We start from the raw sequence: 24928 nt of genomic DNA on the forward strand, positions 1-24928 counted from the left end.
GTTCGGCAATATTATTGGGATGTACGGTATGAACCGCTCGAGGTCATGCCACCGCATCTCAATTAGGTTGAGGTCAGGACTCATGAATACGTATTTTCTTCTGTTGAAGCCATTCTGTTGTTGATTTATTTCTGTGTTTGTCGTTGTCACCTAACTTCAGTTAAGCTTCAATTGGCAGACAGATAGCCCTACATTCTCCTGCAAAATGTCTTGATAAACTTTTCTGTCGATGATAGCAAGCTGTCCAGGCCCTAAACCATGATGCTCCCGCCACCGTAATTTACAGTGGGGATGAGGTTTTGATGTTGGTGTGCTGTGCCTTTTTTCTCCACACAGTGTTGTGTGTTCCTTCCAAACAACTCAACTTCAGTTGAATCTATCCACAGAATATTTTGCCAGTAGCGCTGTGGAACATCCAGGTGCTCTTTTGCGAACCTCAGATGTGCAGTAATTATTCTTTGGACAGCAGTGGCTTCTTCCGTGGTGTCCTCCCATGAACACCCTTCTTGTTTAGTTTTTTACATATTGTAAACTCATCAACAGAAATGTTAGCATGGTCCAGAGATTTCTGTAAGTCTTTAGCTGACACTCTAGGATTCTTCTAGTTGTTAAAAACATCATAAGGTAGTGAATTTTAACCGTTTTATAGCAATTTATATCCGTTTAGTGCGATTCTGAGGAATTTATTTGTCGTGCACTTTCTAGCTTTGGGAACGTTTCGCGGTCTCGGTCGTTGTTAGTGGACATTTCGAAGGACAGAGGACATCTATCGACCAAAAGACGTTTATAACATAGAAAGGATACATTGCCCAAGAATATGATGGAAGATCAGCTCAAAGTAAGCAATATTTAATATGATAAACCGTGTTTCTGTCGAAATATTTTAAACGTATATATCGCCATTTTGTTTGGTATAGCTTCACTTGGCCAACCCTGTATTGAAAAGTAAGGATAATTTTAAAAATGTAAATCAGCGGTTGCATTAAGAACTAATTTGTCTTTCGATTCCTGTCAACCCTGTATTTTTTAGTCAAGTATATGATTAGCTTTTAATTAAACTAGATCACTCTGATAGATGACGTCAGACATATTGAGGCTTGATTTCCTAGTATTTTCATTGTGTAACCACGGTTTTGTATGGCTAAATATGCACCTTTTCGAACAAACTGTATATGTATGTTGTAAAATGATGTTACAGGAGTGTCATCGGAAGAATTCTGAGAAGGTTAGTGAAAAAATTAATATCTTTTGGCGGTGGTTACGTTATAGCGCTCTTTGGCTGGAATCGATGCTCTGGTAACGTTGGAACATGTAGTATGCTAACTTATCGATTTATTGTGTTTTCGCTGAAAAACGCTTAGAAAATCTGAAATATGGTCTGAAATCACAAGAACTGGGTCTTTCCATTGCTATGCTTTGTCTATTTTTATGAAATGTTTTATGATGAGTAAATTGGTCATACACGTTGCTCTATCTAGTAATTCTAGTGGATTTGTGATGGTCGGTGCAATTGTAAACTGTGATTTCTACCTGAAATATGCACTTTTTTCTAACAAAAACTATCCTATACCATGAATATGTTATCAGACTGTCATCTGATGGTTTTTTTTATAGGTTATTGGCTATCAATATCTTAGTTGAGCCGAATTGGTGATAGCACCTGAAGGAGTAAGAAACTGATGGAGTTAGAATAGTGGTGTATTTTGCTAACGTGTTTAGCTAATAGATTTACATATTTTGTCTTCCCTGTAAAACATTTTAAAAATCTGAAATGGTGGCTTTATTCACAAGATCTGTATCTTTCATCTGGTGTCTTGGACTTGTGATTTAATGATATTTAGATGCTACTATCTACTTCTGAAGCTATGCTATCTATGCTAATCAGTGTGTGGGGGGTGGGGGGTGCTCCCGGATCCGGGGTTAGTAGCAATGAAAGGTTAACCTCAGTGACCATTCTGCGCTGTGCTCTTGCAGTCATCTTTACAGGACCACCACTCCAAGAGAGAGTAGCAACAGCGCTGAACTTTCTCCATTTATAGACAATTTGTCTTACCGTGAACTAATAAACATCAAGGCTTTTAGAGATACTTCTGTAACCCTTTCCAAGCTTTATGAAAGTCAACAATTCTTAATCTTAGGTCTTTTGAGATCTCTTTTGTTCAAGGCATGGTTCACATGGCCGTATTGTGGGTGTTTCAGGAATAAGGTGTACATTTGACCACCATTATCTAGGATGTGACAATGGTAAATAAATCTCTCAATTTTTGCTCATTATTTTGCGCGGTTTTGCAGGCCTTCTCATGCAGCTGCAACTGCAGTAACATTTGTAAATCGTGACCCATCTTGAGTTGGGCTCTGGGATGGTGCAATTGTTGAGAAAGTGAGCTTATGGTTGTGTGGGGGTAAGGGCTGAGTGTGTGTGTGTGTGTGTGAGTGTATGTGTGTATCCCACGACTGTTGCGAAGGAAGAAGTAAAAGATGTTAGGGACAATAGAGGATGATCCACAGCTATAAATAATACAAAAAGAGGTGAGGGCAATGGAAATGCATATGGCAACTGATCTACTACAATCCGGTAAATGGCACTGTATGCTCTTTTCAAAGGATGGATCCCAGTCGGTTCAGGGCTATGGGATACAGGGGGTAGAGGGTGCTCTGCCGGGCATTGGGATGACAACCCAACTCGGGTTGAGGAGGGCTTTTAGCGCGTGGAATAGTAGGGACCAATTGGAGGTTTACTTAGTAGAAATGCAAATATCATGGTACAACTATATAGACACTCAATCATTATGTTACTTTTTAATAGTACGTTTACAAAAATATATTCTGATTAAAAGAATGAAAGGTGTGTCTCATTATGGTAAGTGGTGAAATAAGTATAGCCAGTTACAATTGTAATGGCTTAGCAGATAATAAGAAAAGACGATCAGTATTTACCTGGCTAAAAGAGAAGGATTATAATATCTATTGTTTACAGGAAACCCATTCAACAGTTTTAGATGAAGTTTTGTGGAAAAAGAACTGGGGGGGCAAAATATATTTCTCCCATGGGCAAAGAAATTCAAAAGGGGTGATGGTCTTAATTAACAATAATTTTGATCCAAATGTGCAAATTGTCCAAACAGATCCTCAAGGTAGATGGATTATTTTAAATATGTTATTGGACAATAAACAAATATGGCTTGTCAACCTATACGGTCCGAATAATGATGATCCAAGCTTCTTTGAAAATATATATAAGAATTTATCAACTCTACAAGCAACACTAGACTCTATTATTATAGTGGGAGATTTTAATACGGTCTTAAATACCTCTATAGACCGGAAAGGAAATCACACTACAAACTATCACCCTCAGGCACTTAAGGAAATCATGAATGTCATGGATATATTGGAATTAGTGGATATATGGAGACTTAAATACCCTGATTTAGTGAGATATACATGGCGGAGGCTGAATCAAGCTAGTCGTCTTGACTACTTTCTTATACCATTCTCTCTGGCACCAAAAGTTAAAAAAGTGTTGATAGGGGATAGAATGCGGTCGGATCATCACATAATTGGCATATATATTTCTCTTACAGAATTTCCACGTGGGCGAGGATATTGGAAATTTAATCAAAGTCTACTAGATGATAAATTGTTTAGAACTAGGACAGAAGACTTTATAACTGACTTTTTCAGACATGACATAGGTACAGCAGATCCCCTTATTGTATGGGACACTTTTAAGTGTGCCTTTAGAGGCCATGCAATTCAGTAGTCATCTTTAAAACAAAAGCAATTTAGATCAAAAGAGTCCATATTAACAAAGGAAATTGAAGGACTAACAGTACAGTTAGATAGCAATAAAAACGGTACCATAGAGGCACAGAATAAGTTAGAGGAAACACAAAAAGAAATGGAGGAACTTATTCAAGAAAGATCCAGTGTAATATATTATAAAAATAAAGCGAACTGGATGGAATATGGGGAAAAATGCACCAAATTCTTTTTCAATCTTCAATATAGAAATGCTACCAAATTTTTTTTATTAAAACTAGTTACAAATGATGGAGTCACGCATGATTCACCAAAAGATATTTTGAAAGAGGAAGTAAAGTACTTTAAGAATATGTTTTCGTTTCAGGCTCCTCCATCTCCACTAACTGAAACTAATTGTATGGATTTTTTTCCTATTAATAATGTAAAATTAACATCTGTACAGAAAGACTCATGTGAAGGCCAAATTACAGAGGAGGAACTGCTTGATGCAATTGGGGCCTTTAAAGATGGGAAAACTCCAGGGCTGGATGGCATACCAGTGGAAGTATACAAAACTTTTTTTGATATACTCAAAGGACCATTATTAGCTTGTTTTAACCACTCCTATATAAATGGTAGATTATCAGACACGCAACAAGAAGGTCTGATATCGTTATTACTGAAACAGGACCCAAGTGGTATATATAAAGATCCAGTCCAATTAAAAAATTGGAGACCTCTTACACTTCAGTGTTGTGATGCAAAAATCCTAGCAAAATGCTTGGCGCATAGAATAAAAAAAGTTTTGTCAGATATTATTCATCCTAATCAGACAGGTTTTTTACATGGACGATACATTGGAGATAATATAAGGCAAGTACTGGAAACAATAGAACACTATGAAATATCAGGGACACCAGGCCTGGTTTTCATAGCTGATTTTGAAAAGGCTTTTGATAAAGTACGACTGGAGTTTATATATAAATGCCTAGAATATTTCAATTTTGGGGAATCTCTTATAAAATGGGTTAAAATTATGTATAGTAACCCTAGGTGTAAAATAGTAAATAATGGCTACATCTCAGAAAGTTTTAAACTATCTAGAGGAGTAAAACAAGGTTGTCCACTATCGGCATATCTATTTATTATTGCCATCGAAATGTTAGCTGTTAAAATTAGATCAAACATTAATATTAAGGGATTAGAAATCCGTGGCTTAAAAACTAAGGTGTCATTGTACGCTGATGATTCATGTTTTCTTTTAAAACCACAACTAGAGTCCCTCCAGGGCCTCATAGAGGATCTAGATACCTTTGCTATCCTCTCTGGATTAAAACCAAATTATGATAAATGTACCATATTACGTATTGGATCACTAAAAAATACACATTTTATATTGCCATGTAGTTTACCAATTAAATGGTCTGACGGAGATGTGGACATACTCGGTATAAAAATCCCAAAAGAAAGAAATGATCTCACTCCAATAAATTTTTATAGAAAGTTAGCAAAAATAGATAAGATCTTGCTACCATGGAAAGGAAAATACCTGTCTATTTGTGGAAAAATCACCCTGATTAACTCTTTAGTCATATCACAGTTTACCTATTTGCTTATGGTTTTGCCTACACCTAGTGACCTGCTTTTTAAATTATATGAACAAAAAATATTCCATTTTATTTGGAACGGCAAGCCAGATAAAATTAAAAGGGCCTATTTATATAACGAATATGAATTCGGAGGGCAGAAATTATTAAATATTAAAGCATTAGACCTCTCACTAAAGGCATCAGTCATACAAAAGTTATACTTAAATCCAAACTGGTTCTCTAGTAAATTGGTACGAATGTCTCATCCTATATTCAAGAAGGGCCTTTTCCCCTTTATTCAGATTACACCTGCTCACTTTCGGTTGTTTGAAAAGGAAATAATCTCCAAAATATCCTTATTTTTTAAACAAGCCTTAGAAAGTTGGTTGCAATTTCAGTTTAATCCACCTGAAAGGACGGAACAAATAGTACAACAAATATTGTGGTTAAATTCAAATATAGTAATTGATAAAAAAACTGTATTTATTGAAGAAATGTTTAAAAAAGGTATAATTTTTGTGAATGATGTCATAAATAGGACTGGTGGAGTTGTCACACATGCAGCTAACACAGACATATGGAAATGTCTGCTCTACCCAAAATTACAACCAATTAATTGCAGCATTACCACAAAAATGGAAGAGGCAAGTAGAAGGGGAAAAAAGTAAGGAACTTGTATGTCGGCCCTGTATTAAAGAACATAAAAGGTTAAAGAAAAGTGTGATAAATAAAAATATATACAAATTTCATTTAAGGACCAAAAAACTGACAGCTGTGCCATATAAATTGCAAAATAGTTGGGAAGAGATTTTCGATGTACCCATTCCATGGCACATGGTTTATGAATTGATACGCAAAACAACGCCGGATTCAAAACTTCGAATTTTTCAATTTAAATTACTGTACAAAATTCTTGCAACTAATAGAATGTTATATATATGGGGTATACAATCTTCCCAGCTCTGCAGATTCTGTTGTGAGGAGGCAGAGTCATTAGATCATTTATTTTGGTATTGTCCATATGTAGCTCGTTTTTGGTCACAGGTCCAGGAATGGCTGAAGAATTGCAACATTTGCCTAAAACTAACGCTACAGATAGCAATACTGGGGGATTTGAAAAGCCATAGTCAATCAATCAATAATATAATAATTATTTTAGCAAAAATGTTTATTTTTAATTTACAATCTATAGAAGCTATGAGAATAGGAAGGTTCAAGTCTTTTGTGAAGCATCACAGCACAGTTGAAAAATATATGGCAAATAAAAATCCGAAATGGATGATGTTGGAAGATAGATGGGAGGGGTTGAGTGGAACTGAAGGGTGGGACTAATAACAAGATAAACAATGTAGGGCATACGGGATCTGTGAAATGTGTATAGGTGCGGAGCTTTTGTGAAATAGCACAGTTACAAGTGGAAATAAAATTGGATGGACAACAGAAATAGAGGAAGGACTAAGAACAAATAAGAGAGAACTATTGTAAAGTGGACTGTGTCTGTAAGATGGGTATAAGATGTATAAATTGAAGGTAAAAGCAGAAGTGTTTATTAGTTTACTCCAATTGGGGGATCGGTGGTAGGGTGCGGGGAATAACAATAAAGGTATATTCTTTAAAAAAGTATGTATGTCTATATAGGTATGTGTATGTATATATGTGTATATGTATGCATGCGTGTATGGATATATATATTTACCCAAAAAAATATGGGGGATTGGAAATGATGCAGACAATTACATTGGAAGCAACATTCTTTCCGCAAGATTAAGCTGATCCAACCCCCTCAGAAAAAATAAAAATAATAAATAAAAAAGGCATGGTTCACATCAGGCAATGCTTCTTGTGAATAGCAAACTCACATTTTGTTTTTATAGGGCAGGGCAGCTCTAACCAACATCTCCAATCTCGTCTCATTGATTGGACTCCAGGTTAGCTGACTCCTGACTCCAATTAGCTTTTGGAGAAGTCATTAGCCTAGGGGTTCACATACTTTTCCCAACGTATACTGTGAAAGTTTAAATGATGTATTCAATATAGACAAGAAAAATACAATAATTTGTGTGTTATTAGTTTAAGCACACTGTGTTTTTCAATGGTTGTGACTTAGACGAAGATCAGATCAAATTTGATGACCAATTTATGCAGAAATCCAGTTAATTCCAAAGGGTTCACATACTTTTTCTTGCCACTGTACATTCCATTTGCTGTTGTCTGAGAGGGTTCTATGGGAAAGGGGGTGCTTCCAGAAAAAGCACACTCTCTCCCATGTGTGAGAATAAAGGCCTTTCAGTTCAAACAGAGGGCATCTCAGATTGGTGCAGTGTACATTCAGTATTTTCAGATGGCCTCTGAGGTTCTTTTCTCAATGTACAATGCAATAACCGTTACACGGTAAGCTGGTATTCAATTGAAAAGCCTAGGCTAGACAATTTACACGTGGCCTACAACAGTATTCCCATGTTGATGTCTAAAGGCTGACAACTGATTTTATGACAACACATCCACACACTATGATGTTGAGAAAATGAACACTACAAAAGGAATTGAATTAGCTGTAAATGTGATTTGTGAAGCCTCTTATTTTTTCAGTTCTCTGCTAAATCACACCTTTGACTCATGTGGATTGTGCCATCCCTGTAGTTTACTCTATATGGTTTACGGTTAGACAAGAATGAAGAGAGGAGCTCTCTGTCATAGAACAAAGAACAAAGTGTCATGGTGGTGAGTACAGACAAGCCAGTCCTCCACAAGCTCAGTCTCAGTGGTGTGATTCAAATCTCAAGTCACACTCCCCACTAGGGATAAATATTTTCCATAAAATCTAACAAGTTTCAATACAGGGAATAATTCATATTTCTCCCGAGTCTCATGAAATACTGCAAAAATCAAAGTGCCCATTTTAAGCATTTAAAAGCAAGATATGGTCACTATGCCAGGGTTTTCTTAAGATGGGTGCTGCGCCACCTTCGGCTTGGCATCTATGTAAAGATTTCACAGCAAGTGAAACTGATATTTAGTAATGAGAGTAACTTTGATCAACCAATGACATTGTGAATTGCGAAACAGGCAGTTCATAAATTCAGAGCGTTATGTTCCTCAATTAACTCAGCATCTCGACACAGAGTGCGCTCAGGACGCACCCGAGAAGGCTATAGCGTTGTCGAAATCATGCAAAGCTTGCTAGATAACCTCCAATGAATGACAGAATCTCTCCTATTTGGCCAAATGGAGCTGATGATAAACCAGATAACAGATCAGCCCATGAATAACGGAGACATGGAGAGAGGAAATTGTTTTAATATCATCCTGTTTATTGATCACACATTCTCTACTGAAGCTCTCATACCGGCAGCAATACAGGACAGACAGAGAAGCGGAAGGAAATGTTTTAGCAGTATTTTGACATGCTTAAGGCGAGACGTGCGTTGATAATGCAACCTATGGATTACAGAATAAAGTAAGGAATTTTCATGTGAGACATGAGTCAGGATTTTGGGTTTCAAAAAAGATTGAGACGATAGGAAAATAGCCAAGGCTCTATATAAAGGCTAGTACAGGAGTCAATAGACGCATAATGCACATGATTTGGGCTACATTATTGCATGCTAAATGTTCTGATCAGCTAATTTATGAGCAAACTAGAATAAAGACGATCATTAGCACTCACCTCAATTTAGCTAACCGGAGAGCCAAGACTAGGACCAAAAGGCTCCTTAATGTGAGTCTGGAAGGAGAGTTTACAGTCTAGCCAGACACCTAGGTATTTATAGTTGTCCACATATTCTAAGTCAGAACCTTCCAGAGTAGTGATGCTGGTCGGACGGGTGGGTGCGGGCAGCAATTGGTTGAAGAGCATGCATTTCTGTTTACTAGCGTTTAAGAGCAGTTGGATGCCACGTATGGAGTGTTGTATGGCATTGAAGCTCATTTGGAGGTGTCCAAAGAAGGGCCAGATGTATACAGAATGGTGTCGTCTGTGTAGAGGTGGATGAAAGAATCACCCCCAGCAAGAGCGACATCATTGATATATACAGAGAAATGAGTCGGCCCGAGAATTGAACCCTGTGGCATCCACATAGAGACTGCAGAGGTCCGGACAACAGGCCCACCGATTTTACACATTGAACTCTATCTGAGAAGTAGTTAGTGAACCAGGCGAGGCAGTCATTTGAGAAACCAAGGCTGTTGAGTCTGCCGATAAGAATACGGTGACTGACAGAGTCGAAAGCCTTGGGCAGGTCAATGAAGACGGCTGCACAGTACTGTCTTTTATCGATGGCGGTTATGATATCTTTTAGGACCTTGAGCGTGCCGAGGTGCACCTGTGACCAGCTCAGAAACGAGATTGCATAGTGGAGAAGGTACGGTGGGATTTGAAATGGTCGGTGATCTGTTTGTTCACTTGGCTTTCGAAGACTTTAGAAAGGCAGTGCAGGATGGATATAGGTCTGTAACAGTTTGGGTCTAGAGTGTCTCCCCCTTTGAGGAGGATGATGACTGCGGCAGCTTTCCAATCTTTAGGACTCTGAGGATATGAAAGGTTGAACAGACTAGTAATAGGGGTTGCAACAATAGTGGCAGATACTTTTAGGAAGGGAGGGTCCAGACTGTACCCCAGCTGATTTGTCAGGATCCAGATTTTGCAGCTCTTTCAGAACGTCAGCTGTCTGGATTTGGGTGAAGGAGAAGCGATTCTGGTGAAGGAGAAGCGGGGTGGGGGGGGGGGGCTTGGGCCAGTTGCTACGGGGGTGCAGAGCTGTTGGCCGGGGTTAGGGTAGCCAGGTGGAAAGCATGGCCAGCCGTAGAGAAATGCTTATTGAAATTCTCAATTATCGTGGATTTATCAGTGGTGACAGTGTTTCATAGTCTCAGTGCAGTGGGCAGCTGGGAGGAGGTACTCATTCTCCGTGGATACAAAAAATGTAGACCTTACCGTGAAATGCTTACTTACAAGCCATTAACCAACAGTGCAGTTCAAGAAGAGTTAAGAAAATATTTACCAAATAAACTACAGTACTTAAAATAAAAAATAAAAAGTAGTAAGTAACACAATAATATAACAATAATGAGGCTATATACAGGGGGTACCAGTACCGAGTCAGTGTGCGGGGGTACAGGTTAGTTGAGGGAATTTATACATGTAGGTAGGGGTGAAGTGACGGCATAGATAATAAACAGCGAGCAGTGTACAAAACAAATGGAGTGGTGGGGTCAATGTAATAGTCCGGTGGCCATTCCATTAATTGTTCAGCAGTCTTATGGCTTGGGGTTAGAAGCTGTTAAGCATCTCCAATCCAAAGTTAAATCTAGAATCAGCTTCCTATTTCGTAACAAAGCCTCCTTCAGTCATGCTGCCAAACATACCCTCGTAAAACTGACCATCCTACCGATCCTCGACTTCGGCGATGTCATTTACAAAATAGCCTCCAACACTCTACTCAACAAATTGGATGCAGTCTATTATAACAGTGCCATCTGTTTTGTCACCAAAGCCCCATATACTACCCAACACTGCGACCTTTATGCTCTCGCTGGCTGGTCCTCGCTACATTTGTCACCAAATTCACTGGCTCCAGGTCATCTAAGTCCTTGGTAGGTGAAGCTCCGCCTTATCTCAGCTCACTGGTCACCACAGCAACACCCAACAGTAGCACACGCTCCAGCAGGTATATTTCACTGATCATCCCCAAAGCCAACACTTCCTTTGGCCCCCTTTCCTTCCAGTTCTCTGCTGCCAATGACTGGAACGAATTGCAAAATCACTGAAGCTGGAGACTCATATCTTCCTCACTAACTTTAAGCGTCAGCTGTCAGAGCAGCTTACCGATCGCTGCAGCTGTACACAGCCCATCTGTAAATAGCCCATCCAACCAACTGCCTACCTCATCCCCATATTTGTTTTTCTGCTCTTTTGCACACCAGTATTTCTACCTGCACATATAAATCACTCCAGTGTAAATTGCTAAATTGTAATTACTTTGCCACTATTTGCCTATTTATTGCCTTACCTCCTTACTTCATTTGCACACACTGTATACCGAGCTTTCTATTGTGTTATTGACTGTACGTTTGTTTAACCCATGTGTAACTCTGTGTTGTTGTTTTTGGTCGCACTGCTTTGCTTTATCTTGGCCAGGTCGCAGTTATAAATGAGAACTTGTTCTCAACTGGCCTACCTGGTTAAATAAAGGTGAAATTTAAAAAATCTGCATACGTGACAAAAAGTTTGATTTGATATCCCCAGCATAATTGTTACAAAATATCCAAACGGAGATTCAGTGAAAACAAAAATCTGACATTGATTGATCTAGACAAGTCCCCCACTCGTCTCAAAGCAGTGTGATGGCACAGTCCCAATCAAAACGGTGCTGAAATGATCATCTAGGTGACCACATACGACTATTGCTTTAAAATGAGTATAACGGTTGGATATGACTTTGGGAGTTTCAGTACAAACAAGAATTTGACACGCCTTCAATTGCATTAGCCTACTTTATTCCAATATTTTCATCCTCAGTTAACTATAACTAAGGTGAGTTTTCCACTTTTTCTAGGCCCAATGACTGTTGCCTCACTCCGCAGCGCTGTTCTCAATACCAGTTTAAATAAATATAGCCTACTGTTATGTAGAAATCTTTATTTTATTTTTTCCAGGTTCAGGCTCATTTAATTTCTGTGATCTCAGGCCAGGCCAGGCCTGGGCTCAGGCTTCAGGTCACCGGGCTTGGGTTGAACTGGGGTTGAATTTTCAGTTCTGATTAGAACGCTAAACTGCATTCGGGTCTTGTGTGCAGTCCGGCATTGTCAATTATGCGTGTTCATTGTGTGAAGCAAATACTCTAGTCTAAACGCGTCCATGTAACAACCTGTTTAGATGTGCAGTTTTCTTTTTTGCCAATCTGCTGCTGAGCATGTTGTGTATTTTGTGGAATTACATTAGTGCTACATTGGTGGAAAATGTAAACTAATTTCCTGTGTCTTGTCATTTAATTTTTTCGGGAAATATGAAGAGTTGTCCCTCTCCCGGGATCCCGGTGTTAATCTCTTCTCCCCACTACTCCTCCTAGCCAACAAACAAGCCAAGAAATCACTGAGGTTACATGGCATGAATGTCTGGCCTGGACTGTGAGACAGCAGGACAGACCAGCATGTGATTGTATTACGAAGCGCTTAACCTTAATGTCTAAAAACAGGTGTGCCTGTGAGGAGTAGTTTCCTAGTGTTATCAACTAGGCTAGGTCTAAGCTACGAAGTGGTATAATAGGGAGGGAGATATTTTTTGTCTTTAGTCGATCAGTGATATGAAAAAGGAGGAAGAAACGTGTGTCAGCTAGCTACAGCATTACTAGCTAACACCCAGCATAGCAACAGATGACTGCATGCCTGGATCAGCAGTTAAGTGGATCATGATGAAAGGGGATCTTCAGCACCCACTGCGTCCCAAATTGCACCCTATTCTCTAAATATTCCACTACTTTAGACCATAGGTTTCTGGTCAAAGTAGTGCAACATTTAGCAAATATGGGACATACCAGAGAGCTAGGGTTGAGGAGGGTTCCTGCATAGTGAGAGTGCAGCTATGTTTACTTCCAAGGCTCAGATGGAAACAGTGGGGGTTATAGAAACATTTCAGCAAGGATTTCATCTAGCACCTATGATGAAAATTCCTTGGTGTGCTTACATTCCATGAAAAGTAAACAAGCTAAGAAAAGGCGAATGGAAAATCAATGTCCTTGGCTGGCCCAACTGACACTGACTTATTTATCACTGTACACAAATAATTGGATGGCTGTACAGTAGAGGTAACAGTTGCAGTTCTATCTCTCAGCCAATTACTTAAATTACAGGAGTTTGTCATCCAGGAAACCCTCATTTGAATAATTTAAAAGACCTCACATGGAAATTGACTGTGGTGGACTAGAAACATTATCTTCAACTAGATATGCTGTCTCGAAAGTGTAAAACGATTAGCAAATAAAACATTTCAGTTCCACCATTGTGTGACTAACGTTAACGTTACTATGACAGTAAAACGTAACTAACGTACAGCAACTGAAATGTGTTTAACGGGGTTTTTTCTAGTCATTATAAATGAGGCGTGAGTTTGTTAGCTGTCCACATTAAAACTAACTTTCTGTTAAAGTTCATTGGATGGCTACAGGATTCAGTAAACATTTTGCATGAAGTTCAACTAGCAATGATTTATGAATTCATAGCTAAACGTTGTGCATATATTCGATGAACAAACAGCTTATGAAAGTTGCTAACGTTAGTTAGATTGCTAGCTTAGCTTGTTGTAATACCCAAACAACTACCTATTTAGCGACATAAAAAGCCTAACTGAAATACAGTGCCCTATATATCAACATACCAAACACATGATTAGCTCCAGGCTATTTCCAAACACTTTAACGTTAGCTAGCTAGCTAGTTAGCCAAAGCAACAGCTCCTTGCTCATAAAAAAAAGTCTGAACCGTGCTTACCGTGCCTAGTCGCGTTTTCAATCCTGAGAGATAAACATTAACTTTCCATTGACCAAAGTACAACTGCACAGACTTGCGCAATTGAATTTAAACAAGTTCAATAGCCTAGTTTCGGATTTATTTTTAGGCCGAGTCTGCTAGTAAAGCTAGCTGATTCCACCAGGCAACAGCTCCACGTCCAACCAACCCATCGAGCAGACTACGTGTACACAAATCGACAGCCAGCTCGTGCCAACAAAAGGGCAGCTCCAATGTTTACATCCACGGTACAGAGCATGCGTCACGTCAGTCGACCTCAAAAACCCAACTACCGAAAAATAGTACACTACTACTGCCATCTACTGTTTATTTTATTACCATACACTTAGCTATAGTGGTTTAAATAACAAACCTTCAAGTTCCTTGATCAACTCTTTGACCTCTTTATAAACTCCATCAGCTATAGCTAGGTTTTTGTCAACAGACTTTTGAAAAATGTATCAAGTTCATGTCTATTATTTCTTGTCAGCACACAACAAAATACACTATCAGAGATCATAAACTGGGTGGTTCGAGCCCTGAATGCTGATTGGCTGACAGCTGTGGTATATGAGACCATATACCACGGGTATGACAAAACATTTATTTTTTCTGCTCTAATTACGTTGGTAACCAGTTTATAATAGCAATAAGGCACCTCGGGGGTTTGTGATATATGGCCAATATAAGGGCTAAGGGCTGTATTGGCCACATACTACACCTCCTCGTGCCTGATTGCTTAAATATAGACCCATTTGATAATTCTGTTTGATACTTTTCATATCATTAAAAAGAATCTAAACAATATCATATATACAATATAAATCAAATCAAATTGTATTTGTCACATGCGCCGAATACAACAGGTGTAGACCTTAAAGTAAAATGCTTACTTACAAGCCCTTAACCAACAATGCAGTTTTAAGAAAATACCAACAAAAATATATTTCAAAAGTAAGAGATAAGAATAACAAATAGTTCAAGAGCAGCAGTAAATAACAATATCGGGGCAATATACAGGGGGTACCGGTACAGAGTCATGTGCTGGGGCACCGGTGTCTAGGTAATTGAGGTAATATGTCAATGGTGGTAGAGTTATTAAAGTGACTATGCATAGATACAGGTCCTGGATGGCAGGAAGCTTGGCCCCGGTGATGTACTGAGCCGTACGCACTACCCTCTGTAGTGCCTTGCGGTCGGACACCGAGCAGTTGCCATACCAGGCAGTGATGCAACCCGTCAAGATGCTCTCGATGGTGCAGCTGTAAAACCTTTTGAGGATCTGAAGACCCATGCCAAATCTTTTCAGTCTCCTGAGGGGGAATAGGTTTTGTCGTGCCCTCTTCACGACTGTGTTGGTGTGGTTGGTGATGTTAGTTTGTTGGTGATGTGGACACCAAGGAACTTGAAGCTCTCAACCTGCTCCACTACAGCCCCGTCGATGAGGTTGGGGGCGTGCTCGGTCCTCCTTTTCCTGTAGTCCACATTCATCTCCTTTGTCTTGATCACATTGAGGGAGAGGTTGTTGTCCATGCACCACACGGTCAGGTCTCTGACCTCCTCCCTATAGGCTGTCTCATCGTTGTCGGTGATCAGGCCTACCACTGTTGTGTCATCAGCAAATTTAATGATGGTGTTGCGTGCCTGGCCGTGCAGTCATGAGTGAACAGGGAGTACAGGAGGGGGCTGAGCACGCACTCCTGAGGTGCCTCTGTGTTGAGGATCAGCGTGGCGGATGTGTTGTTACCTACCCTTACCACCTGGGGGGCGGCCCGTCATGAAGTCCAGGAACAAGTTGCAGAGGGAGGTGTTTAGTCCCATGGTCCTTAGTTTAGTGATGAGCTTTGAGGGCACTATGGTGTTGAACGCTGAGCTGTAGTCAATGAATAGCATTCTCACATAGGTGTTCCCTTTGTCAAGGTGTAAAAGGGCAGTGTGGAGTGCGATAGAGATCGAATCATCTATGGGTCTGTTGGTTCGGTATGCAAATTGGAGTGGGTCTAGGCTTTCTGGCGTAATGGTGTTAATGTGAGCCATGACCAGCCTTTCAAAGCATGTCATGGCTACAGACGTGAGTGCTACGGGTCGGTAATCATTTAGGCAGGTTACATTAGTGTTCTTGGGCACAGGGGGGACTATGGTGGTCTGCTTGAAGCATGTTGGTAGTATTTCAGACTCAGACAGGGAGAGGATGAAAATGTCAGTGAAAGGGCCTCCCGAGTGCTGCAGTGGTCTAAGGCACAGCATCGCAGAGCTAGCTGTGCCACTAGAGATTCTGGGTTCGAGTCCAGGCTCTGTCACAGCCGGCTGTGACCGGGAGACCCATGGGGCGGCGCACAATTGGCGCCGCCCCATGCATGTCCTTGTCCCGTGGCGCACTAGCGAATCCTGTGGCGGGCCCGGGCTAGGTGCACACTGATACGATCGCCAGGTGTACAGTGTTTCCTCTGACACATTGGTGCAGCTGGCTTCTGGGTTAAGTGTGCATTGTGTCATGAAGCAGTGCGGCTTGGTTCGGTTTCAGAGCACGCACAGCTCTCAACCTTCGCCTCTCCCGAGTCCATATGGGAGTTGCAGCGATGAGACAAGACTGTAACTACCAATTGGATACCACAAAATTTAGGAGAAAAAGGGCAAAAAAAATATATAATAAAAAATAATAAAATAATAAATAAAATGTCAGCGAAGACACCTGCCAGTTGGTCAGCACATGCTCAGAGTACATGTCCTGGTAATCCGTCTGGCCCTGCGGCCTTGTGAATGTTGACCTGTTTGAAGGTCTTACTCACATCGGCTGCGGAGAGCGTGATCACACAGTCGTCCGGAACAGCTGGTGCTCTCATGCATGTTTCGGTGTTACTTGCCTCAAAGCGAGCATAGAAGTTATTTAGCTCATCTGGTAGGCTCGTGTCACTGGGCAGCTCTCGGCTGTGCTTCCCTTTGTAGTCTGTAATAGTTTGCAAGCCCTGCCACATCCAACGATCATCGGAGCCAGTGTAGTACGATTCGATCTTAGTCCTGTATTGACACTTTGCCTGTTTGATGGTTCGTCGGAGGGCATAATGTGATTTCTTATAAACTTCCGGGTTAGAGTCCCGCTCCTTGAAAGCGGCAGCTCTACCCTTTAGCTCAGTGCGAATGTTGCCTGTAATCCATGGCTTCTGGTTGGGGTATGTACGTACAATCACTGTGGGGATGACTTCCTTGATGCACTTATTAATAAAGCCAGCGACTGATGTGGTGTACTCCGCAATGCCATCGGAAGAACCCCAAACATATTCCAGTCTGTGCTAGCGAAGTAGTCCTGTAGTTTAGCATCTGCTTCATCTGACAACTTTTTTATAGACCGAGTCACTGGTGCTTGCTGCTTTAATTTTTGCTTGTAAGCAGGAATCAGGAGGATAGAATTATGGTCAGATTTACCAAATGGAGGGCGAGGGAGAGCTTTGTACGCTTTGTATCTCTGTGTGTGGAGTAAAGGTGGTCTATAATTTTTTTCCTTCTGGTTGCACATTTAACATGCTGACAGAAATGAGGTAAAACTGATTTAAGTTTCCCTGCATTAAAGTCCCCGGCCACTAGGAGCACCGCCTCTGGATGAGCGTTTTCCTGTTTGGTTATGCTGGTATACAGCTCATTGAGCGAGGTTTTAGTGCCAGCATCAGTCTGTGGTGGTATGTAGACAGCTATGAAAAATACAGATGAAAACTCTCTAGGTAGATAGTGTGGTCTACAGCTAATCATGAGATACTCTACCTCAGGCGAGCAAAACCTTGAGACTTCCTTAGATATCGTGCACCAGCTGTTGTTCACATATATGCATAGGCCCCAGCCCCGTGTCTTACCAGAGGTTGCTGTTCTATCCTGCCCATGGAATGTATAACCCGCCAGCTGTATGTTCTTAAATGTCGTTGTTCATCCAACATATAAACCAGCGTTAATATAATAACACCTTGTGATGTTTATTTTTGCTCTGTAAAAGAATATGTTCCTATTAGCTGTAGTCTACTAAAGTCAAGAGTAACTGCAAAGAACTGGAAGCCAATCACTACAGCACAAACTCACCTGTGGCTCATTGTTGCCTCTGACAGTAGACAGGAAGTTCTGGAATGTTGCTGTCTAGAGTGGATTACAGCAAACATGCCACACTCAGAGGGGGTGAAAGAGTAATCTCGGTTAACCCAGAAGTAAAATCGATGCAGAATCTGCCCACGGGAGATTAGTGACAGGGAGACTATTCAATGTCAGACAGAAGATGTTGAAATAAAGGTTCACTATCAGCTGTCCAGCTCAGACTAAAATAAGCACTTTTGCCTTTTTTTAAACAGGTGAGAATGAGGTTAATGGCAGAGCCGACTATCGTGATCCACATAAGAACAAAAGGTCATCAAACAAACTTTTCTGGTTTAACATGGAAATTCCAGTGCTTACAAACATATCATATTTCTTATATCAGCCACACCCTCGTCTGTCCTAAAACAAAAACACTGACGTAAGTGTTATGAGAATTTCGTTATCAATGTTCATTAACTTCAATTAATCTACTCAGTCCGTAACCCAAAGTTTGTAAGGTTCTGGTTTAAATGAAACAGACAGATTTCCCAGCTTACAATAGTCAAAACGTTTATTCACGAGAGCACTCCGAAGTCCATTATACAAAAACATCCATTTTATACCTTGCTCCTTACTTACGCACATACTTTCACACAAACAGTAGATATCCTACGCACATACATACACACGAACAGAAGGTGAGTTGTATCCTTCTCCAGAGTTCTCACCCCTGTGTATCACTACCCAGCCGACAGTTCCATTCCCCCAAGTATAGAGAAACCTTGAGAAGTACTCCCTGTCCTATCATAAGTTTCTCAGAGTTCTAGCCAGGTCGAGTCAAACACAGTTGAATTGTTTTCGGTATTTTCTTAGGCACACGCATACAAGTTCAAATCTTAAGCTACGCCTTGCTCAGACAGTCGGTGTTTTTCCACTACACAGATACATTGTTTAATCTGCAACATGTTTCATAATTTTCTGCAAGCCTAACAGTTTCTCCCCTCCATGGGTGGAGACAGAATGTCCTGTAGGGAACACAGTAGTACAACTCGTCTGTCGATAGATCCTCTGATCATTTGTTTCCCACTTGCACCCTGCTTACATACTAAAAAGGAACAAAAGGTCCTTGTTCTAATTCGGACTAAAACTACACACATCATCAGATAAGAGTTTTATGATTCTAATAAATTTCATATGGTCTCAGGGTGGAATATTTATAGTCATTATCTTAACATTACCTTAAACATATAAATCATATTAATTTCTATCATATCAGTAAGACTCTTGCTTACACCATACTGTCTACTATGGAATGAAAATCAGACATAATTACAGAGAAACCCTCCCTTTGATGTCCCATGTGTCTTCTGTACAACATCATTTGGGTCTGTTGTTTTAATTAATAACATGTTCCTATAGCAATGTTTATTTTTATTCAGTAGATGTTCAGCATGCCACAGTCACAGTGTGATGTAATTTGTGTTGTAGGACACTTTGCAAATGCCTTCAATAAAAGTACTTTGAGGGTTTATCACAAACCCACAAAGGAAAATCCCTCAGTGATGCACATTTTTTATCATGTACTGTTGTTGGAGATCTTATTGGAGATCTTATCACCCGGTATTGTCATTGTCCACCCTATACAGTAGAGGGCAGTGTAGCATTTGTCTTACTCTAAAGCTACATCCTGCTACACGCTATTTACTCAACATGCGCAATGCAAACTTCCTTTTTCTAATGCAGCGGAGTCAAATCCCCTGTCTTTGACTCCAGGCTCCTGGTTAAGGAGACAGAAAAGACTGAAAATGGTTAGTAAAACGCCAAAATATGTTCATACATACATATATAAGACATCAGATATGTGTTGTGTGCAATCACATGTTTTAGATGTTTTTAAAAGCCAAAGATGAAGATGGATTCCGTCCAGCTACCTCTCACGGGGGTCTATCAAACGTGGCCTAATGGCCGCCTGAATCAATTCATGCTTCCTGTAGCTCTAGGGATCTTCCTAGCGATTTGTTACTTTGTCTGTAATCAAGTCCGGTGATGTGAATCGCTAATAAACATGTTTATAGTGTTGCCAAAGTCAGTAGGATCGAAATTAAAACTAGCCCGAGGCTAGTACTTTTCACACCGGCTGGCTAGTAGAAAATGTGGTCAACTAGTTCGACAGTTGGTGAAATTGTCTTTTCACATATCGCATGGCACAGATTTTGGACCGGGATAGAAAAATGTGGTCAGTGCCCAAAATCCATCCCTGTGCTGTACACCGCAAAGTAGTGCTAACTAACTGCTAGCTAGCCCATCAGCGAAGATGGGCACAGGACTTGGTGTAACAATGTCTGACAGTTTGGCCACATAAAATACACTTTCAGTGCAGCATGTGTAACGTTAGGTCTACTTTGTGTGTTGACAATTAGCTAGGTAGGTTTACCGACATGCTAATTACGTTACTGTCTTATAGGGTTTTGTGAAAGTGGTGAAAAATAAGTCCTACTTCAAGAGGTACCAGGTCAAATTCAGGAGGAGGCGAGGTAAGAGAGTTCTAAATTGTAAAAATTATTTGTTTTAGCACATGTGATTGGAGTTGCAAGTATGCAAATGACATGACTGTCCTGATATTTCCTTTCACACTAAAGACCCTATTCATTCCATTGATCAACCTCCATCTCACTGACTTTGGTATCCTTGTTCTGCATAGAGGGAAAGACTGACTACTTTGCCCGTAAGCGCCTGGTCATCCAAGATAAGAACAAGTACAACACACCCAAATACAGGATGATTGTCCGCTTCTCCAACCGGGATATCGTCTGCCAGGTAAGATGGGGAAAATGCTGGAATTACCAGAATGGACCATTTATTTAGCAGAAACTTATCTAAAGCAGCTTACGATTGACAGTAACACATTCATCAGTAACACACAATTGACAGTTACACATGTGGCCCATGTTATAGTCAAACCCACAACTCTGTTGCCACCTGAGCACCATGGTCTAGTCCAGTTTAATCTACTGAGAGAAATGTGGAACTGCATTCTCAATTCAACTAGATTGACCCCATCATTCTCACATGTCACATGACGCTTTGAGATAATCTGAGATGTCCCACGACACTCGCGCTTATGCTTTAAATGTTGTAGACTATATTGTCATTATTTCTCGTTATGTGATTTGCACCAGATTGCCTATGCCAAGATAGAGGGGGACATGATCGTGTGCGCTGCCTACTCCCACGAGCTGCCCAAGTATGGGATCGCCGTGGGTCTGACTAACTACGCAGCAGCCTACTGCACTGGTCTGCTGCTGGCCCGCAGGGTAAGATCAGCTCTCATACACAACCTGCTCTGACCTCCATAGTTTTGTTCAATTTGCAGCACTATTAGTTAATGCGTATTCTATGTTTCTACCCTGTTAATGAAAGCTGTCTTTTATCAACATTGCTCGTGCCATTTCCTTTCCTCAAACCTTGTTTAATCTTTTACACCTTGAACTAATTTCTAAGATATTGACAACTCTGGATCGCGTTCTGGATTGTTTGTTATAGAGATGCCATGATTCCCTGTATTACATGAGAAGTATGTCTGTTCTGCATCTGAATGGCCAAACAATCCTATTGAACCATGCTTTTCTTTTTGATCATTGTGAGGAATTGGCAGTTACATGCAAAAGGCTCTACCAACCTGTCAGTTTGACTTGATCCACGTGTTTAGCAACTGACTGTAATATATTATGCCATTTAGCAGACACTTTTATCCAAAGCAACTTAGTCATGCGTGCATACATTTTCTACATTTGGGTGACCCTGGGAATGGAACCCACAATCTTGGCATTGCCAGCACGATGCTCTACCAACTGAGTCATACAGGACCTCTGCTTTAGCCACCTATGGTGTTTCTTTCTTGCTGAGCGAGAACACCCTACCAATGTTGTCAGCTTTGCTTAATACTACAACAGATTTCTCTAATCCTGTTTTTGTCTTCCCCTCCAGCTGCTGAACAAGTTCGGCCTGGACAAGGTGTACGAGGGACAGGTGGAGGTCACTGGAGATGAGTTCAACGTGGAGAGCATCGACAGTCAGCCAGGTGCGTTCACCTGCTACCTGGATGCAGGGCTCGCCAGGACCAGCACTGGCAACAAGGTTTTCGGAGCCCTGAAGGGGGCTGTGGATGGAGGCCTGTCCATCCCCCACAGGTAATTACACTTTCCCTGGCTTAAGAACAAGTTTTTGTAGCCAGGGGCTGTATGTATCAAGTGTCTTGGCGTAATAGTGCTGATTTAGGATCAGCTCCCCCTGTCCACAATCTGATTCATTGTCATCGAAAAGGAAAAACTAATCCTAGATCAGCATTCCTACTCTTGAGGCACATGATGCATACATCCCCAGGTCAAGATTTGTTTGTATATGTCCCACAGATCTGGGACTAAGCTAGTACTTCTGATGTTGCCAGGATCTATGTGTTGCTTGATGATGATACACTTGAGGCTGAGCAAATTGTAGTTGGTCCTTCATTTGCCCAGGTTGATGTAACATGTCCTGTTTCAAGACGGGGCTGAGAGCAATGTGAATCAGTAGTTAAGCAGCCAAATGTTCTGTTCTTGGTGTTCTGCAATCAATCATTTCAAATGGTCTTAGTGCACTGCCTATAATCCTAAGTCAATATGACTGGGTCAGTAGTGCCTTTCGGGTTGACATTGTCTTGTCCCCTCTTCCTTTCCCCCCCAGCACTAAGCGCTTCCCTGGATATGATGCGGAGAGCAAAGAGTTCAATGCAGAGGTCCACCGCAAGCACATCATGGGCCTCAATGTGTCCGAGTACATGAGCTATCTGATGGAGGAGGATGAAGACGCATACAAGAAGCAGTTCTCTCGCTTCATCAAGAATGGCGTTGCCCCTGACACGGAAAGTTCAAAGTTCACCCTGAACCCATTGTGATGTATCGGGAGGTGCCTGCCAATACATGTCTTATTAGTTAAATTAGACCACAGCTGGATGGTTACCTGTTTATCTGCACTATTAGCCACTTGGGATTGTATCACACACCCAGTTCTACCCAGTTTTCAGTGAACCAAACTAAACCTGAGCTAGCATGGGTAGCTACTACTGCTCTGTTTAAATTCTTAGGCCTCATGCCTGTAAGCATACTGGGGATCATATCAGCTTATGATGCAAATAAATTCTGAAGGGAAAGTTGTGTTGAATCCCAAACCAGTCCCTTCCCTTTGGCCCTGCATTTGTGTGTTCACGGAGCCCTATTTAAATGTGGAACATGAATTGCGTAATTCAAGTCACCCGTGTGTCCTGAAGTTAATGGTTTCATTTAATTCCCTCGTCACTTAGGAAGTCGCCCTTGGAGGTGTCAGCAACACGTGACACCAGAGTGTCCTCAAAACGTTTTGGTAGGGGTGACGGCCTGGTTTGGGATTCTGCTTTAACTTACTGTCCATTGCTTCAATCTATTCAATGCGCTCTGATCTACAGGAGGGGATAGGGGTTGATTTGGAATTTTTCGATGAGTCTATGTAGTAACTGCTGCTTGATGATGATAGACTTGAGGCTGAGCAAATTGTAGTTGGTCCTTCATTTTCCTAAATTGATGTAATCAACGTTTCAAGACGGGGCTGAGAGCAGCACAGTTAATACATTTGTGTCATATGTACTAGTCTTAAAATACAACTGACAAATGTGACATCCAACTCATTCCTATCAACTAGATGTGTAAAAAGTGTGTAGAGTATAAACTATATACGTACTGAATCAAGTCTGCATCCAGCAGGAGCCTCTACCGTTGTGTTAACATGCATTTGGTCTGTGGAATTTACTTTTATTTACCCACTACATGGTACTAATGTTTGCCACACTTGACTCGCAGGTTGAGGAGATGTACAAAAAGGCCCATGCTGGCATTCGTAACAACCCAGTCCACGAAAAGAAGCCCAAGAAAGAAGTCAAGAAGAAGAGGCAAGTTGATGAGCAATTTTGGCTATTTTCTATTGGAATGCAGTACTTACTACTGCATTGTTGGTTTTCATGCTGTTATGACTAAAACCTGATGGTAAACTTGACTAGATTAGCATGGTCCGAGTTGGGGTCAATTCCATTTCCGTCTACCTCTTTGTATTTTAACACATTTCAGTTTACTTATTGAATTGTTCCCAACCCTGCCCATGGCATTGTAGTCATGTTCCCTGACATTGTTCAAATTCATCGTAATGTAATAATTCTGACATGTTTGTCTCTCCCAGGTGGAACCGTGCCAAGCTCTCTCTGGCCCAGAGGAAAGACCGCGTTGCTCAGAAGAAGGCCAGCTTCCTCAGGGCTCAGGAACAGGAGGCTGCCGACAGCTAAACTCTGGTCCTAATGATGTAGGGACAATTCTTTGTTCTAATAAATCTACAGAAAAAGAATATAGCCTCTGTCTGTTATTGGTTTACCCCTCTATTATAGAAGCTACTGTTTGAAGTGTTACCCATACTGTGTAAGTGGTTGAGATTGTGTAGAGTTGGACATGGAACTGATTTACTTACTCTCCTCTGAAGTGTTGGCTAGTCTCTTGATTCAAATATGGACCTCTAATCCAGTTCCACTGCTGATTTTCATTCATTCTCTCTAATCGGGAACTTATTTAGACCTGGGACACCAGGTGGGGGCAATTTAACCTGGTAGAACAAAAAACAGCAGTATGCCGACCTAGCTCGATTTGAATACACCCGCTATAGACTGAAAGTGTTAAATGCCAATTTTAAATGTTGACAATGGAATAAAATTGGCTTTGTTTGCTAGAAATGTACAATGAGTCTAAACATTACACAAATTAAGGGGGAAATTACTCCTTCCCCTCAATTTGTAGAGCATTTTTACCCGACGGTTTGATTGTCCCTCTATATACTGAAAAATATAAACACGACATTCAACAATTTCACTGAATTATACATAAGAATCTGTCAATTGAAATGAATTCATTAGTCACTAATTTGGCTTTCACATGACTGAGCAGGGGTGCAGTCATAGGTTAAAAACAAAAGGTCCACCGACTAGGGAGC

General features: G+C 40.8%; 2 protein-coding genes and 1 non-coding gene across 4 annotated transcripts in view; 2 read left to right on the forward strand and 1 right to left on the reverse strand.

Moving 5' to 3' along the window:
• LOC139541369 (ecotropic viral integration site 5 protein homolog) overlaps nt 1–14071 on the reverse strand; it is a 68093-nt gene extending 54022 nt beyond the window's left edge. For both annotated transcript variants that reach the window (XM_071345957.1, XM_071345955.1), the window contains exon 1: nt 13817–14071. The gene's annotated coding sequence lies outside the window, so the exon portion shown is untranslated. The remainder of the gene's footprint in view (nt 1–13816) is intronic.
• Nucleotides 14072–19565: 5494 nt separating this feature from the next.
• On the forward strand, nt 19566–24292 carry LOC139541376 (large ribosomal subunit protein uL18). The gene is made up of 8 exons (XM_071345976.1): nt 19566–19695; nt 20352–20421; nt 20589–20704; nt 21067–21201; nt 21875–22077; nt 22610–22786; nt 23757–23846; nt 24131–24292. Exons 1-8 carry the CDS (start codon nt 19693–19695, stop codon nt 24231–24233), a joined length of 897 nt encoding a protein of 298 aa, XP_071202077.1. The 5' UTR covers nt 19566–19692; the 3' UTR covers nt 24234–24292.
• LOC139541800 (small nucleolar RNA SNORD21) lies at nt 23420–23517 on the forward strand. The gene has a single exon (XR_011668417.1). It is a non-coding gene; the product is annotated as a small nucleolar RNA SNORD21 (small nucleolar RNA).
• Nucleotides 24293–24928: the final 636 nt, after the last annotated feature.

This window comes from Salvelinus alpinus, chromosome 16 (genome assembly GCF_045679555.1).
Source record: "Salvelinus alpinus chromosome 16, SLU_Salpinus.1, whole genome shotgun sequence".
NCBI lineage: Eukaryota > Metazoa > Chordata > Actinopteri > Salmoniformes > Salmonidae > Salvelinus > Salvelinus alpinus.

Bases quoted from the DNA above. Each gene is read 5' to 3' on its own strand.
- LOC139541376 (XM_071345976.1), top strand. The intron at 20,705-21,066 runs GTAAGATGGGGA...GATTTGCACCAG, and splicing joins ACCGGGATATCGTCTGCCAG to ATTGCCTATGCCAAGATAGA. The intron at 22,787-23,756 runs GGAAAGTTCAAA...ACTTGACTCGCA, and splicing joins AATGGCGTTGCCCCTGACAC to GGTTGAGGAGATGTACAAAA.